This window comes from Neoarius graeffei, chromosome 1 (assembly GCF_027579695.1).
Source record: "Neoarius graeffei isolate fNeoGra1 chromosome 1, fNeoGra1.pri, whole genome shotgun sequence".
NCBI lineage: Eukaryota > Metazoa > Chordata > Actinopteri > Siluriformes > Ariidae > Neoarius > Neoarius graeffei.
The window spans coordinates 81186375-81202858 of NC_083569.1; the positions used below are offsets into that span (position 1 = coordinate 81186375).

General features: G+C 40.4%; 1 protein-coding gene across 3 annotated transcripts in view; it reads left to right on the forward strand.

The window, feature by feature from the left end:
* The window catches only part of svep1 (sushi, von Willebrand factor type A, EGF and pentraxin domain containing 1), a 283771-nt gene that overhangs the window by 127284 nt on the left and 140003 nt on the right, over nucleotides 1-16484 (forward strand). For 2 of the 3 annotated variants that reach the window (XM_060937264.1, XM_060937110.1), the window contains exons 4-6: nucleotides 8829-8987; nucleotides 10077-10256; nucleotides 16298-16477. In XM_060937264.1, the coding sequence (XP_060793247.1) occupies nucleotides 8829-8987; nucleotides 10077-10256; nucleotides 16298-16477 (519 nt within the window). The remainder of the gene's footprint in view (nucleotides 1-8828; nucleotides 8988-10076; nucleotides 10257-16297; nucleotides 16478-16484) is intronic. The other variant, XM_060937184.1, reaches the window with a different exon arrangement.

The window sequence follows — 16484 nt, forward strand, 5'->3', positions numbered from 1 at the left end:
AAAGTTTGTTTTGGGGCAAAATTAAGAAGTGAGTGTGACAGTCAAAGTGTCCAGAAGAACTGTGGCTGGTTCTGTAAGATTCTCAGTAAAACCTACAGCTCATTTCCTTATAAAACTGCACTCATTGTACCTCAGACTACTATTTTTTTTTAAACCAAAGGGTCATCTCACACCAAATATTGACTTTGTTTCATTTATTATGGCTTACTGCTTACTTGTTTATAGTATTTTTTTAAATGTTGAAACATTTAATTTCATTATTTTTAAAGGAGAACTGAAGGCAATTTTTTTATTATCAAAATTCTATTTATCTCATTTTATTAAATATAGGAATGCATTTTTGATCACTATTTTGTCACTGCTATAGCAAGTTCTGAGTGTTTGAAATATGCTCTGTAATATATCAGTCCGTATGTCAAAGCAATGGCCATGAACGAGATTCGTTGAGACCTGTGCGAGACATCGTAGAACGGAAGTAAAACGTACAGCGGAAATCAAAGTGACGAACATCCGCCAACGTCGTCAAAAGACGCGCACGCCCTCTTTCGAATGCTGATGGACTCAAGCCGGAAGTTTTGTTTGTTTTGATAGCACTCAGGAAAGTTTGAAAAAAGTAGGCAGTAATCGTCATTTAAACTTGTTTTTGTGTAATATTTCGTTTGGAAAACAGTTTTCAAAATGGCGGCACTGACACCTGGCTGACACTTGACGTTTCGAAGTCTCGCACAAGTCTCGTGAAGATCGCGCGGATAAGCGACGCCTGCCGTGGACCAAACAAACTAAATTCAACATGGCTAAAAACCGAACAGGCCGATAAGTATAATATTTAATTGCAATTAGTTGCCAATACGAGTCACGATATAAGGTTACTAAAACCGAAAACGTAATTGAATAACACATTAATTAAGAAATAAAGCAAGTTTAAAAATGACTTCAGTTCTCCTTTAAGCCATTTTTAATCTACAGCATTTCTTTATATGTGCCTAAGACTTTCACACAGTACTGTAGTTTTCAGATTTCAAAGCACTATGGAGTGCAACATACAGAAAATGAGAGAAAAAAAGGCCTTCCTTACTGGTTGTTTTATACTGATTCATTCGCTGCTGTTTGAGTTGCAAGGTTATTTTCGAAGAAACTTCTAAGTGGCATTGAAACTGTGATAGCAGGAGAATAACATGGCATAAGGATAAGAAATAGACGTGATTGTGCAGGTGTCAGCAGCAGGGCTCGCTCGCTCGCTCTCTCACCTGCCTCCCTGCATGCTCTCTGGGGTAGATGTGTGAAGCTGTGTTTCTGCTTGCTTCCTTCACTTTCAACTCTCACTGTGGGTTTCGGCTGCATTCGTAGAAGTCCAGGGTCTCTAGTGATTAGCCCTGTCTGGCCTGCATGGCTGTCTGTGAGCAGAGGCGGAGAGAATTATTCCTGACTGTATGGAATAAAACAACGAGAGGAGCACATCATTCCGGTCTGGTATGCATGTGGATCCATGAAGATGTGCCAAATCAAGGATTCCCATAAGGAGATGGACCAGATGAAGCGTAGCCCCTTTTAGCAAAGTAGCCTTCAAGTAGAGTTCAGCTTTTACAACCAAGGAAGTGCACAGTTGCTCAAGCATTTGACACACTGAAGGCCTATTAACACACTTTACTTTTTCACTCTTTTCTCTTTCTTCCTTCGGAGAGCTGTAAATGAGGAATGTGCTGCCACTGGTCAGCATTCTGCTCTCTGTTTCTTTCCCAGTTATGGGTTTCCGGGAGGAAAACAGGGATTGAAGCTCATTACCACAGAGTTATGTGACACACAGCTGCTGTGCAGTGATTCAGATTGTAATTAGCACCAGTGCTATTCTTAAAAACTCATATGGGTCCTGGTTCCTGTGTCATTATTGCAGATAAGTCTGGCCAGGAGTTTCTGCCTACAGGATAAAAGAGGAGGAAATATGGAGTTAGTAATAAAAAAAATGGCTTTTGGGTGGATTTCTGTCACTGAGTATTAGAAATGTTCTCATGCTACTATCCATACGCAGAAAGTCAGCACTGTTGAAGTTTTATTCTTGCAAAAAAAATAAAATAAAATACTCTGCTCCTTTACTGGACTTTCAGGAATTTACAGCTGTAATTGTATGGAGTTTAAACTCTTAGGTGTTTGGCAACAGCAGGATCTGTGCTGGAACCACCATGTTGAAAGCTAACAAAAGGTTGCACTATCTAGGCAAATGCAGGAAGACTAATCTACCTAAGGATGTGGGGATCACTGTTTACTGCAGTAAGATTTTTCTGGTGCTAGAGTATCCATCACCGGTCTGGAGCGGCATCCCCAAATACCAGGATCTCTGTATGGCCATAATTGGCATCCCAAAGACAAATCTTGCAAGTCTGGAGGAACGAAAAGATGAGGCGATCATACGTGAGCTTGAAAGAATTATAAAGGACCCTAATCATGCGAATCACAGGTTCCTTCCAAGAATGGCGTCCCACAAGTACGCAACTAGGAACAAAATTTGTCTCGCATTCGCAGTACCATTATCAGGAACTGACAGACATAAGGAGTCTTTTATCTCAAGAGCATGTCACCTCCTAAACAAGCGGACATAGTCAAACTCTATTTAACAGTTATTCCACAAAATCGAGTCGTACATGAGCTGATAGATGATGAGGCGCATAGCACCGAATTGGCTATAAGCCATGTACGACTCAATTTTGTGGAATAATTGTTTTATTCTATCCATATACACTGGATTTTGAGAAACAGAGCATTTTTATTTTTTGCAAATTCGATAAATAAAAACTTTATACAAAATGTCCAACAGAATAATTTCCGCTTAGAATGTGAACAAACCGGCAAAATGACAGGAGTAATTTATGAAAAATGGTACAATAATAATTCTTGAAAAATAAAAAAGATATGTTCTTACCATCAAATGCTTTATATTCCATATTTTGTTGCTTGTGTTGTATTTTTTGGGAGTCGTCTTCTTGAGGTTTTTTTTGGTGGTTGGCAAACCAACTTAAAGGTGCATTACTGCCACCAACTGGGCTGGAGTGTGGAACAGGAGATATGGGGGGGGGGACTATATTCTTTTAGCTATTTCTGTTTCTTTTAAATACTCTAACAATTTTTAGGGTTTTGTTTTTGAGTAGAGTTTTTATGTCATCCTCGGTTGGTTCAGCAACATGCTCTGCCATTTTGTTTTTCTGTACTCATGGTATATGAACTGATAGCCTAGTAGTAGAGTAGCCAATCAGAGCATGCGATTTGCTCATATCCAGTGAATGTGGATAGAATAATGCCTATTAAGTCCATTTCAGTTCCAGGTTGGAACACTGCAAAATGTGGTTTGTAGTTGATCAGATAGTGTTGATGAAAAATTGACACACTTACAGTAAACCAACTTAAAGGTGCATTACTGCCACCAACTGGGATGGAGTGTGGAACAGGAGATATTGGGGGGGGGGGGGAGCGCACTACATTCTTTTAGTTATTTCTGTTTCTTTTAAATACTTTATAACAATTTTTAGGGTTTTATTTTCGAGTAGCGTTTTTCTTTCATCCTCAGTTGGTTCAGCAACACATTCTGCCATTTTTGATAGCCTAGTAGTAGAGTAGCCAATCAGAGCGCACGATTGCTCATATCCAGTGAATGTGGATAGAATGATATCTATTATACTCTTATTTTTGGGATATGTATTTCTACATCTTTGTTAGTTTTTATTGTAAATTCATCATATATGTTTAGTCCAGGGCAACACGGTGGTGTAGTGGTTAGCGCTGTCGCCTCACAGCAAGAAGGTTCTGGGTTCGAGCCCCATGGCCGGCGAAGACCTTTCTGTGCGGAGTTTGCATGTTCTCCCTGTGTCCGTGTGGGTTTCCTCCGGGTGCTCCGGTTTCCCCCACAGTCCAAAGACATGCAGGTTAGGTTAACTGGTGACTCTAAATTGACCGTAGGTGTGAATGTGAGTGTGAATGGTTGTCTGTGTCTATGTGTCAGCCCTGTGATGACCTGGCGACTTGTCCAGGGTGTACCCCGCCTTTCGCCCGTAGTCAGCTGGGATAGGCTCCAGCTTGCCTGCGACCCTGTAGAACAGGATAAAGCGGCTACAGATAATGAGATGAGATGTTTAGTCCAAGAAGAATTAATAAAGTTTATTATTATTATTATTATTATTATTATTAATAATAATAATAATAATCTTTGCACCCTCAACTTTGTTCACTCTCTCACTCCTTTTCCACAGCACATCAGTTAAGTTGTTCTAAGAAGACATATTTTCTTGTTTGATTTTCTTCCTGAGTTGTACTTTTCTCTTGCTCTTTTATATGGTCATCTATCATCCTCCTTCCTGCTTTTCATTCTTTCATATCGCTGTCTTTCCCGTCCCACCCTGTCTCCATCTGTCTCCTTTTTTTCCCCCTTGCATGCACCCTTTTTTCATTATCTGTCTTTTGCTTTGGCGGTATATCTGTCTGTCTCTCTGTCACTCACACACTTTTCTCCCATCTGTCTCCCTCTTTTTCTTTGTAGAACCCATTAGTGTCCAACCATCTGTGTATCTCTTTGTGTCTTTATGTCTTACCCTGTCCATTCATCTCTCTTTTTCTGAGTTTTTGTGTCTCTTTGTCCATGTGTAAACACTCTGGACTTCGGTGTGTATCCACTGCTTACCACTAGACTTTAGAACATTTGAAATCATCCAGCTGTTAAAACTCAACCCAGTACACCATTTCACAGTTTCCTCCTTGATATAAGATATATCACAGACCAAAATAAGAAAACAGAACAAATGAGATATGTGAGATGCAGATAGATTCAGAAAAGATGGAGATTAGGTCTTGAATTAATAAACAGTATGAATATGCATGGTGTTTAGATGGACAGGAAGTGCATGTTGGCGTGGAGATGTGACTCCCCTTTGGTGTAGAAACTATTAAATACTGTAGAAAGGCTGAAGCTGAAATGTGAAACTATTTTGAATTGCAGCACAAAGCTTATGTGGGGGCTTTGCTTTTTTTTTTTACACTAATTGGACCAATCAAAGCTTCCTGCTCTTTGACTATGACACAAACCCCAGTTATTTCCATTTGTACGTATGAACCGTGCCTTTGATCGCGTTTTGCGTTAACAGATGTGAACAGTTTTACAAAGAGACACCAAATTCTTGGTCATTTATCCACCACTTTCCAGTAAATAAACAAAGAGCCAGTCAATGCAGTGATCTGCAAAACCTCAGACAATCTGAAGAATTTTGATAATTTAGCTGGGGTTACCAGAATTTCAACTGTTGAAGAAAATCTGTTCCAGTGCTCACAGATTCTCTTACCACATGCTGTTTCAGAGTTAGCACATTAGGTGCAAACATTTAGTTAATATTTACACAAGGAAAGTTATGAATTTATTCAGATTGGCTGGATGCACAGGCTTAAGTTCATTTACTTGGCATCACTTTCAGATCATTAAAATGACCTGTGTGTAGTTTGCACCTCTGAGGTTGCCAGATTTTTCTTAGAAATACCTGTGATGAGGGGCGGCATGGTGGTGTAGTGGTTAGCGCTGTCGCCTCACAGCAAGAAGGTCCGGGTTCGAGCCCCGGGGCCGGCGAGGGCCTTTCTGTGTGGAGTTTGCATGTTCTCCCCGTGTCCGCGTGGGTTTCCTCCGGGTGCTCCGGTTTCCCCCACAGTCCAAAGACATGCAGGTTAGGTTAACTGGTGACTCTAAATTGAGCGTAGGTGTGAATGTGAGTGTGAATGGTTGTCTGTGTCTATGTGTCAGCCCTGTGATGACCTGGCGACTTGTCCAGGGTGTACCCCGCCTTTCGCCCGTAGTCAGCTGGGATAGGCTCCAGCTTGCCTGCGACCCTGTAGAAGGATAAAGCGGCTAGAGATAATGAGATGAATGAGATGAGACCTGTGATGAGTTTTTACCTCGCCCGGGACGGAGTCCACCAGGGGCGAGGCATTGTTTTTGGTCGGGTTTCTTTCTTTCTTTCTTTCTTTCTTTCTTTCTTTCTTTCTTTCTTTCTTTCTTTCTTTTGTTTGTAAATGATATTACGGGAAAATGGATGGATCAGTCTTCATGAAACTTTCAGGATAGATGGGCATTGGTCTCAAATAGAACTTCCAACATTTTGAGGGTCATCTGGTCAAGGTCACGGTGACCAAAAAGGTTAAAAAAAAAAAACAAAAAAACTCTGTGCTCAGACTGCAGGAGCGCTGCCTCAGAAAGGTTCCTCCCACAAACACGCTGATTGGATCACTACCTGCCTCATTTGCATACACTGTACTGTCATTGGATGGTTTCTTGGGTGTTTACGTACGCAAAGCAAGGGGTGTTGGCCACACCCACTTTTAAACTCCATTGATAAAAACTTCCCCACTCTGTTGATTTAGACTAAAGAAATTGCCTTCAGACATGTTTATGCTTATTACAGAGGGAAAGTGCGTTCCACTGAGCTCTAGCGCCGGGCCATTTCCGGGAAATAAGAGTTTGGGTCATGGCGACAGCGTGTGTATGTCAGCCTCGGTTCGGAGGTCTCAGTTTCAAAAACTGTAAGAGGGAAGAGTAGAATAATTGTTAATTTTTAGATTACGCTTCATTTTTGTGGCTACTGCCTCAGAGTAAATATATATGTTATATTTACTGTATGGACATGGGATCAGAAAACTATCTTATTTATAAGTAGTAGCCACATGGACACATAGGGTACCTATTTTTTTTTTTTGCGATGACTTCCTTCATATTCATAATAAGTGCTACCAGGTGAGGTTTGTTTTGCCTGGCAACACTTGTTCTATCTATCTATCTATCTATCTATCTATCTATCTATCTATCTATCTATCTATCTATCTATCTATCTATCTATCTATCTATTTTTTTAATAATAGTGTGCAAACCACCATCTGAAAAAAAGCCTGACAAAATTCAAGGATGGAAAATGAAAAATGAAGAACTAAACATGTTTTTCCTCTTTGGTGTCAAATATAAATATAATACAATATAATACACTCAATAAATCAAACTGAAAATGAAAATGTTTAATATACAATATTAAATGTATGGTGGTGTAGTGGTTAGCACTGTCGCCTCACAGCAAGAAGGTCCGGGTTCGAGCCCCGTGTGGAGTTTGCATGTTCTCCCCGTGTCCGCGTGGGTTTCCTCTGGGTGCTCCAGTTTCCCCCACAGTCCAAAGACATGCAGGTTAGGTTAACTGGTGACTCTAAATTGAGCGTAGGTGTGAATGTGAGTGTGAATGGTTGTCTGTGTCTATGTGTCAGCCCTGTGATGACCTGGCGACTTGTCCAGGGTGTACCCCGCCTTTCGCCCGTAGTCAGCTGGGATAGGCTCCAGCTTGCCTGCGACCCTGTAGAACAGGATAAAGCGGCTACAGATAATGGATGGATGGAGCATAAAAAGTAGTTTGCACCATTGAAGTTGCTAGATTTTTCTGAGAAATGCCTGGGATTTTTTTTCCTTTTTTTTCTTTTACAATAGTGTGCAAATCACCACCTGAAAAAAATCCTGACAAAATTCAAGGACAGGAAATGAAGACTGAAGAAGTAAATATCTTCCTCTTTGGTGTCAAATATAATACACTTGGTAAATGAAATTGAAACTGAAATGTTTAAATATACAACATTAAATGAGTCGAATATATTGCCAATATATTGCTGCATGAATAGCCCTAAATGTAATCACCATGTTAAAGGAGAACTGAAGTCATTTTTAAACTTGCTTTATTTCTTAATTAACGTGTTATTCAATTACGTTTTTGGTTTTAGTAACCTTATATTGTGACTCATATTGGCAACTAATTGCAATTAAATATTATACTTATCGGCCTATTTGGTTTTTAGCCATGTTGAATTTAGTTCGTTTGGTCCACGGCAGGCGTCGCTTATCCACGCGATCTTCACAAGACTTGTGCGAGACTTTGAAACGTGAAATGTCAGCCAGGTGTCAGTGCCGCCATTTTGAAAACTGTTTTCCAAACCAAATATTGCACAAAAACGAGTTTAAATGACGATTACTGCCTACTTGTTTCAAACTTTCCTGATTGCTATCAAAACAAACAAAACTTCCGGCTTGATTACGTCAGCATTCGAAACAGGGCGCACACGTCTTTTGACAACATTGGCAGATGTTGGTCACTTTGATTTCCGCTGTATGTTTTACTTCTGTCCTACAATGTCTTGCACAGGTCTCAGCGAATCTCGTTTACAGCCATTGCTTTGACATACGGACTGATATATTACAGAGCATATTTCAAACACTCAGAACTTGCTATAGCAGTGATGAAATAGCGATCAAAAATGTATTCCTATATTTAATAAAATGAGATAAATAGAATTTTGATAATAAAAAAATTTGCCTTCAGTTCTCCTTTAATCATGTCGCTTTGGGTTGCATTTAATAACTTGACTGCCTCATTAATTATTCATCAGTTTATAAAATAGCACTTGATCCAGCACATCCTATTTTTTTTCCTGAGTTCATGAAATTATAATGTTTCTGTGGGTATGGAAGTAGGTTATTTTATCATTAAAATTTGCTATTTTGAAATGTTGAAGGAATAAAATGGTGGCACTGCTTCACTCAGTATCAGTATCTGACTTCACAGTATGTGAAAAAATAGTCTCCCATATTTGGCAGTGATGTTTCAGTGTAATACACAGATATGTAATCATGTTATAACTCCCAAAAGGCACTGTTTATTGACCACTACAAGTTTCATATACCTGATGAAAAACATTGCATTTTGATTTATATTTCAAAATGATTAATGACCCCTGATCTCTCTCTCTCTCTCTCTCTCTCTCTCTCTCTCTCTCTCCAGCATGCCCACCAGGGACGTACAAGCCAGAGGCAGTACCAGGGGGTGTGGGGACATGCTTGCCATGTCCAGGCCCTCAGCACACCTCCAGGCCTGGCAGCACTTCTCTATCTGACTGTGTGTGTAATGAGGGATACACACTGCACAATCACACCTGCCAAGGTAGACAGCTCATGATGCTCATGATGATGACACTTTATTAAAAAATGATGACATTTTGTTTCAGCTACTTTCATAGGGCCTTCATAACATATTCATAAGTATTGCATAAATATATTATAAAGCAATAATAGACAATTTAGACAAAAGCTGTGAAATGACAAACTCTTTTGTTGTTGCCGTTGTTTCCATCTGAGTAGTATCCTCATTTATCATTACGGGTTGTTTGAGACTGTTGTATTTGTAATTTTTTTGGTTGGTTGGCTGGTTTTAAAAGTTCTTTTTAACTTTTTATGATTTAACAATTATTCGCTGAAGGTGAAGTGAATATTGATGAATAATACCTGCCGAGGTCAAAGTCGAGGTTATTATTCACTGATATTTACTGAGCCTGAGGTGGATAATTGTTTTAATATAAATACACAGGTGATTTTTTTTTAAATTAAAAATCATATTTAAAATTCATTTATTTTAAACTTCAAAAGTGGCATGCAAATATAATAAAGGCGCACGCTGACTTGTGTCACTTATCTATGCCGAGTCACATAAAATACTTTGTTTTGAAATCGATAAAATAAATCACAACTCCACCTTACCTTTGAATAGTTTTAGACCAAACTTCGTAGCATCTTTAGTGCTTTTAGGAGCAGCATTTTCTTTCATAATCTGTAATTCTTCCTCATTTATGGTGACAAAGCGATCGGCCGCCGTTTTGCCGAGTCGCTCGAGGTGATTATCGAGAAACAGTCTGAATTTCTCGACCAATCAGCGCACATGAGTTTCTATAATTACCTGTGTATTTATACTAACAGCACATACTGTACATGATGTAATGAGAAATCTCTATAAAGTGGCCGCATGTAATCTTACCCTTTGGAAACTGTATTTACTGTACCCACTTGTTATATGAGCATGGAACTGTCAGTGCTTCTGTATTCAAAACTATTATGAAACACCATTCTATTACAACTGCACTTATTTATGCAGCCCACATTCCAGCAACATTCTCATTTTAAAGCCCTTCATTTTTGACAAGGGATCGTATGTGTCACGTGACTGCTCATGTCTTGCTTCTTCTTTCTCTCTCTGTAGTGGTGGTGTGTGCAGTTCTCTCTCCTCCAGAGAATGGCTTCTTCATCCAGAACATGTGTAATAACCAGTATAACTCAGCATGTGGTGTGCGCTGTCTACCAGGCTTTGAGCTGCAAGGGAGCAACATCAGATTGTGCCAGGCAGACGGCACCTGGTCTGGAGTTCCACACGTCTGCAGAGGTGAGGCTGAAGACTCAGACATATACCTGCTTGATTAGTACAGTCACTGAGTGGATAGGTTTCAAATATTTAACAGTTATTCCACAAAATCGAGTCGTACATGAGCTGATAGCCGATGAGGAGCGTAGCACCGAGTCGGCTATAAGCTATGTAAGATGAGATTGAGTGGAATAATTGTTTTATTCTATCCACATTCACTGGATTTTGAGAAACAGAGCATTTTTATTTTTAGCAAATTCGATAAGTAAAAACTTTCTACAAAATGTCAGACAAAATCATTTCCACTTAGAATGTAAACAAACCGGCGAAATGACATTACCAATTTGTGAAAAATGTGATAATAATAATTCTTGAAAAATAAGAAAATATATGTACTAACCATCAAATACTTTTATTCTATATTTTGTTGCTTTTTTTGTATTTTCGGGGGGTTTGTTTTCAGGTAGAGTTTTTATTTAATCCTCTGTTGGTTCAGTAGAACGGTCCACCATTTTCTTCTTCTTCTTTAGGGTTTTTGGCAGTTTGGTACCACCGACTGGGCTGGAGTGTGGAACAAGAGATATTGGGGGGGGGACTACATTCTTTTAGCTATTTCTGTTTTTTTTAAATACTTGATAAAGTGATATATCTGACGTGATGCGCTCGGCCATTTTGTTTTTCTCTACTCACGGTATATGAGCTGATAGCCTAATAGTAGGGTAGCCAATCAGAACATTTGATTGCTCATATCCAGTGATTGGGGAGAGAATAAAACCGGATATATTTCCAATATATTCCCTTGCTCATATTTTCTTTTGGATTTTTGACTAAAAATTGTCGATAAATTAGACTCCAATGTTAAGACAAAGATAAATGGTTATTTACTTCTACATGATATTTACATTGATACACTAATGTGTGGGCAGTGGTCACTCAGTGGTTAAAATGTAGGACATGGACCAGGAGATGGCTGTTGAGGAGGAAAAGGGGCCGACGGAGCTCCTGAAAGGCTTTCTTTCTTTTTTAGATCCTGAAGTTTGTACTGTTTAACTCTTGGTTTCCACAAGTAGTTGTGCTCTGTATGTGAATTAGATTAGCCAATAAGTTAGACAATCTCTATTACAACTCACAAAAAAAAAAAATCATGAGTTGCCCATCGTTTTTAACGATGCAAGAGAGCTAACATCATCCCTACATAGCTAGTGATAACTTTCTGCTAACTATGTTAGCAAAAACCACCACTAGTTAGCTAAATCCCATTCAATCTCTATGGAGCGGTGGTTCGCTAATGGCAGTTTACACTTAGCTGAAGAAAAAAAACACGATGCCTTAATTACAACCTCAGCACATAAAAATAGATGTCTGTTGGTTTTCTAAGCATTTGATGAGGGAAATTCACCACTTTGGGTTTACACGTAACAACTTACCAGCATAATAAGATATGTTTTCTCTTTTTCTTTGCTCCACTGCCGAAGATGCTGCCAATTTCAGAAGCTCGCAGGTGGGCATGTGATTTGCTGCTAGCACTCTGATTGGATGATCTTAAACAGTTGCCCAAAATGACCAAAATCATTCAGATAGAAATTATGTTGCCCAATCTCAATGGGAAAGTGTCGAAGCATAATTGCCCGGCAACACTGCCCAAAAAGTTGCCCCGTGTATCATCACCTTAACAGTCCTGAGCAACATCAAGGCTGAAGCTCTGCCCATCTCCGGGGACATACAGGCTAATTCTGTGTTTGGACATGGACCTGTACATGAACACAGTATGAGTAGAACAGAACAAACCTTCAACTGAATTAATAACATTTACAAATAATGACTTTCAGGTACATCGTAAAATACAAAGAAATCACACTGCACGCTAGTCAGTGATGCCTTTTTACCTTTTTATCTCTCGCTTAAGTCCAAGGAGGAGGACATCTCATCTCATTATCTCTAGCCGCCTGTTCTACAGGGTTGCAGGCAAGCTGGAGCCTATCCCAGCTGACTACGGGTGAAAGGCGGGGTACACCCTGGACAAGTCACCAGGTCATCACAGGGCTGACACATAGACACAGACAACCATTCACATTCACACCTATGGTCAATTTAGAGTCACCAGTTAACCTAACCTGCATGTCTTTGGAGGAAACCGGAGCACCCGGAGGAAACCCACGTGGACACGGGGAGAACATGCAAACTCCACACAGAAAGGCCCTCGCCGGCCACGGGGCTCGAACCCGGACCTTCTTGCTGTGAGGCGACAGCGCTAACCACTACACCACCATGCCGCCCGGAGGAGGACATATTGTTTTGATATTTTATTCTTCTACAATTGGAAGCTGAAAGCTCACATATGTTTTATTATATGAATGAAGTCAAAAACTCCTTGACCAGCAGACTGTGTGTGCGTGTATGTGCATGTGTGCACCCGCCCATAGAACCTCCATATTCTGCTTTTTATTTACTCTTAAAGAACTACCAACTGTTATACTCGCGCACACACACACACACACACACACACACACACACACACACACACACACAATATGCTGCTAAAAATGCAGTGTTTTAAATTAACCGTCTTCTGAGAACCATAAAGTCTTTGTTAGTAATAAATAAAGTTACTTTTTGTCCAGCATTAACTTCACTCCAAGGAAAGGAAGGAATCAAAACAGGAAAGAAAGCGAACCATTCAGTCATTCATTCATTCAATTTCAGTAACCGCTTTATCCTGGTCAGGGTCATGGTGGATCTGGAGCCTATCCTGGGAACACTGTGCTTGAGGCAGGAAAGCGTACACTGGATGGGATGCGAGTTCTTCACAGGGCACCATACACACATTCATACAGTCAAGCACACAAAAGGGACAAATCAGAAAAATCAGTCCACATACCAGCATGTTTTTGGGAAGTTGGAGTAAACCAGAGAACTGGGAGGGATCCATACAGACAGAGAGAAAACATGTAAAAATTCCACACAGACAGTCCCATGAGCTCAGGACTGACCCGGGAACCCCAAAGCTATGAGGTAATAACACTAAAGCAGAAAACCGACTAGCACACACATCATAAAGTAGCCGGTGTGTATACTGTATATAATTACATGTGAACATCAACAAAAGCTAACGAGACCGTCAATGAGGGTGTAGCTCACTCTGGCCCCGTCTAGTCCAGAACGAACGCTCTAAAATGGGCCACCTTGCGCAATAAATGTTGCAAGCTATATACACTATATACAGGCTATATATAGACACTATATACACCTTAGGAATACCGACCTATTTGCCAGAAAGAATCCAAAAAGGCTAGGAATTGCTTGAGAAGAAGCGATTTTTGTTGAACTGCTCATTAAGGCTTAATTAGTCCATAACTTCATTAATAATTAAGCAAATCTGAGTAGAAGTTATATGCACCCTAGGTACCCCTACCTTCATGCCAGAAAGAATCAAAATCGGTGAAGAATTGAGGGAGAAGAAGCGATTTGTGTGGAAACTGCTTGTTAGGGCTTAATTACTCCATATCTTCATTATTAATTGTAATTATGCAAATTTGGGCAGAAGATATATGCACTCCAGGCAGACCGACCTTCCTGCCAAAAATAATAAAAATCGGTGAAGAATTGAGAGAAAAGAAGCGATTTTTGTGAAATGTGGACGACAGATGACGGACGGACACCGGACAACTCATGATGGCATAAGCTCATTGCCTGTCAACTGGATGAGCTAATAAAAAAATAAGGGATGAGAATGAGAAAGAAAAAAAAAACACAAGAAAGAGATGAGTAGTAGATCATACTTTACTTACTTTAATGATTTTACAGCACAGAATAACGAACTACAATGATACAAGAAACAATAGAAAAAAGAAAAAGAACAATACAAACAACATGTGCTGATGGGAGCCTGGAAACAGGAATGAACTTCGCCGAGACAAAGGCCACTAAAAAGGAAACAGGCAAACAAATAATCAGCAATATTACAAAAAAAAGAAATAATAGAAAGTAAGGAAAGGTCCATTATACCCATATAGAGCAGCATAATGTGATGAATATTGAAATATTACAAATATGTTGTTTAGTATAGCTTGCACATTCAATGTGATGTTATAAACAAATGTACATGTGCTATATGGCACAAAGTAGGACACTGGAAGCACACAATGGTATCGAGTGTTTTTGTATGCTGTAATATTACAGTTAGCCTTCACTGGAACTAAGAGGCCCAAACCTGTTCCAGCATGACAGTGCTCCTGTGCACAAAGTGAACTCTATGAAGACATGGTTGGCTAAGGTTGGTGTGGAAGAGCTCAAGTGTCCTGCACAGAGCCCTGATCTGAACACCTTTGAGAGGAATTGGAGTACAGACTGCACTCTAGACCTCCGCATCCAGTAGCAGTTTTTGTGATACTCTAATACTCTTGTGGCTGAATGAACACAAATCCCCACAGCTACGCTCCATAATCTAGTGGAAAGCCTTCCTAGAGGAGTGGAGGTTATTATAACAACAAAGGGAGACAAAATCTGTAATGGGATGTTCAACAAGAACATGAGTGTAATGGTCAGGTGTTCAAAAACTCTTGGGTATAATGTATCTCAGAACAGTGTGTGTGTGTACGTAAAACACAAAAATTCTACTTTGATTTTTCAGAACCTCAGTCTCTGGTACACCACTATTCTCAGTATAAACAGAAATTACAGGCCTCGAAGCCACAGCCACAGACTCTTACTAACTTTATTGCTCTCACTTACTCACTTCCTGTCTTCGTTCGAATGTTCTTCTGTTCTGGCTTGTGATTCATTCCTGCTTCTCACAACTTCTACTCTGTACACTCATCAGCCACTTTAATAGGAACTTGTTCTTGATTCTAAGATTCCTGTTCTTGGCTGGCAGGAGTAGAACCCAATGTGTTCTTCTGCTGTTGCATGCTGAGATGCTTTTCTGCTCACCACGGTTGTAAAGAGTGATTATATGAGTTGCTATCCTTCCTGGCAGCTCGAACCAATCTGGCCATTTCCCCCGACCGCTCTTATCAACAAGACGTTTCCACCGACAGAATTGTCACTCGCTCGATGTTTTTTGTTTTCCGCACCATTTTGTGTAAACTCTAGAGACTGTATGTTGTGTGTGAAAACCCCAGGAGATCAGCAGTTTCTGAAAAACTCAAACCAGTCCATCTGGCTCAAACCAACCCCCATACCACAGTGAAAGTCACACTTTGAGATCACAATTTTTCCCATTCAGATGTTTGAAGTGAACATGAACTGAAGCTCTTGATTTGTATCTGCATGATTTTACGCATTGTGCTGCTGTCGAGGGATTACCTGATTAGAGAACTGCATAAAACAGCAGGTGAATGAGCATACCTAATAAAGTGGCCGGTGAGTGTATATTGATTTTTACATTCATCTATGTTATGCTACACATAAATTTACACATGCATTCATTCATTCATTCATTTGACTGACACATTTATCCAAAATGGGGCGGCACGGTGGTGTAGTGGTTAGCGCTGTCACCTCACAGCAAGAAGGTCTGGGTTCGAGCCCCGTGGCCGGCGAGGGCCTTTCTGTGTGGACTTTGCATGTTCTCCCCGTGTTCGCGAGGGTTTCCTCCGGGTGCTCCGGTTTCCCCCATAGTCCAAAGACATGCAGGTTAGGTTAACTGATGACTCTAAATTGACCGTAGGTGTGAATGTGAGTGTGAATGGTTGTCTGTGTCTATGTGTCAGCCCTGTGATGACCTGGCGACTTGTCCAGGGTGTACCCCGCCTTTCGCACGTAGTCAGCTGGGATAGGCTCCAGCTTGCCTGCGACCCTGTAGAACAGGATAAAGCAGCTACAGATAATGAGATGAGATTTATCCAAAATGACTGGTGAGACAAAATGCAATCCAAGCATGAAGCTGTTAAAACAACTGATAGCAATATGAACAAAGTTTGTACCTGGAAACTAGAAACATGGCAAGATAGCTGAGAAACAGAGAGAAGAGAAACTAAAACTAAACATGAGCATTGGAGTAAGTGCTGAGGATCTTGAAACACTAATACATCACAAGTTATTGATGTCTGTGTTCTTGGCAGTGCGGTCCTGTCCGGCTCTGTCCCCTCCACAGCGTGGACAGCTGAACTGCAGCAACAGTGACTCATCCTCTCAGCTCGTGTGTACAGTGCGCTGTCAGAAAGGCTACAGACTGGAGGGCAAAGCCAAACTCACTTGCCTGCCAAGCTCAGAGTGGAGCAGCCCTCCACCTCGGTGTGTGGGTAAGCT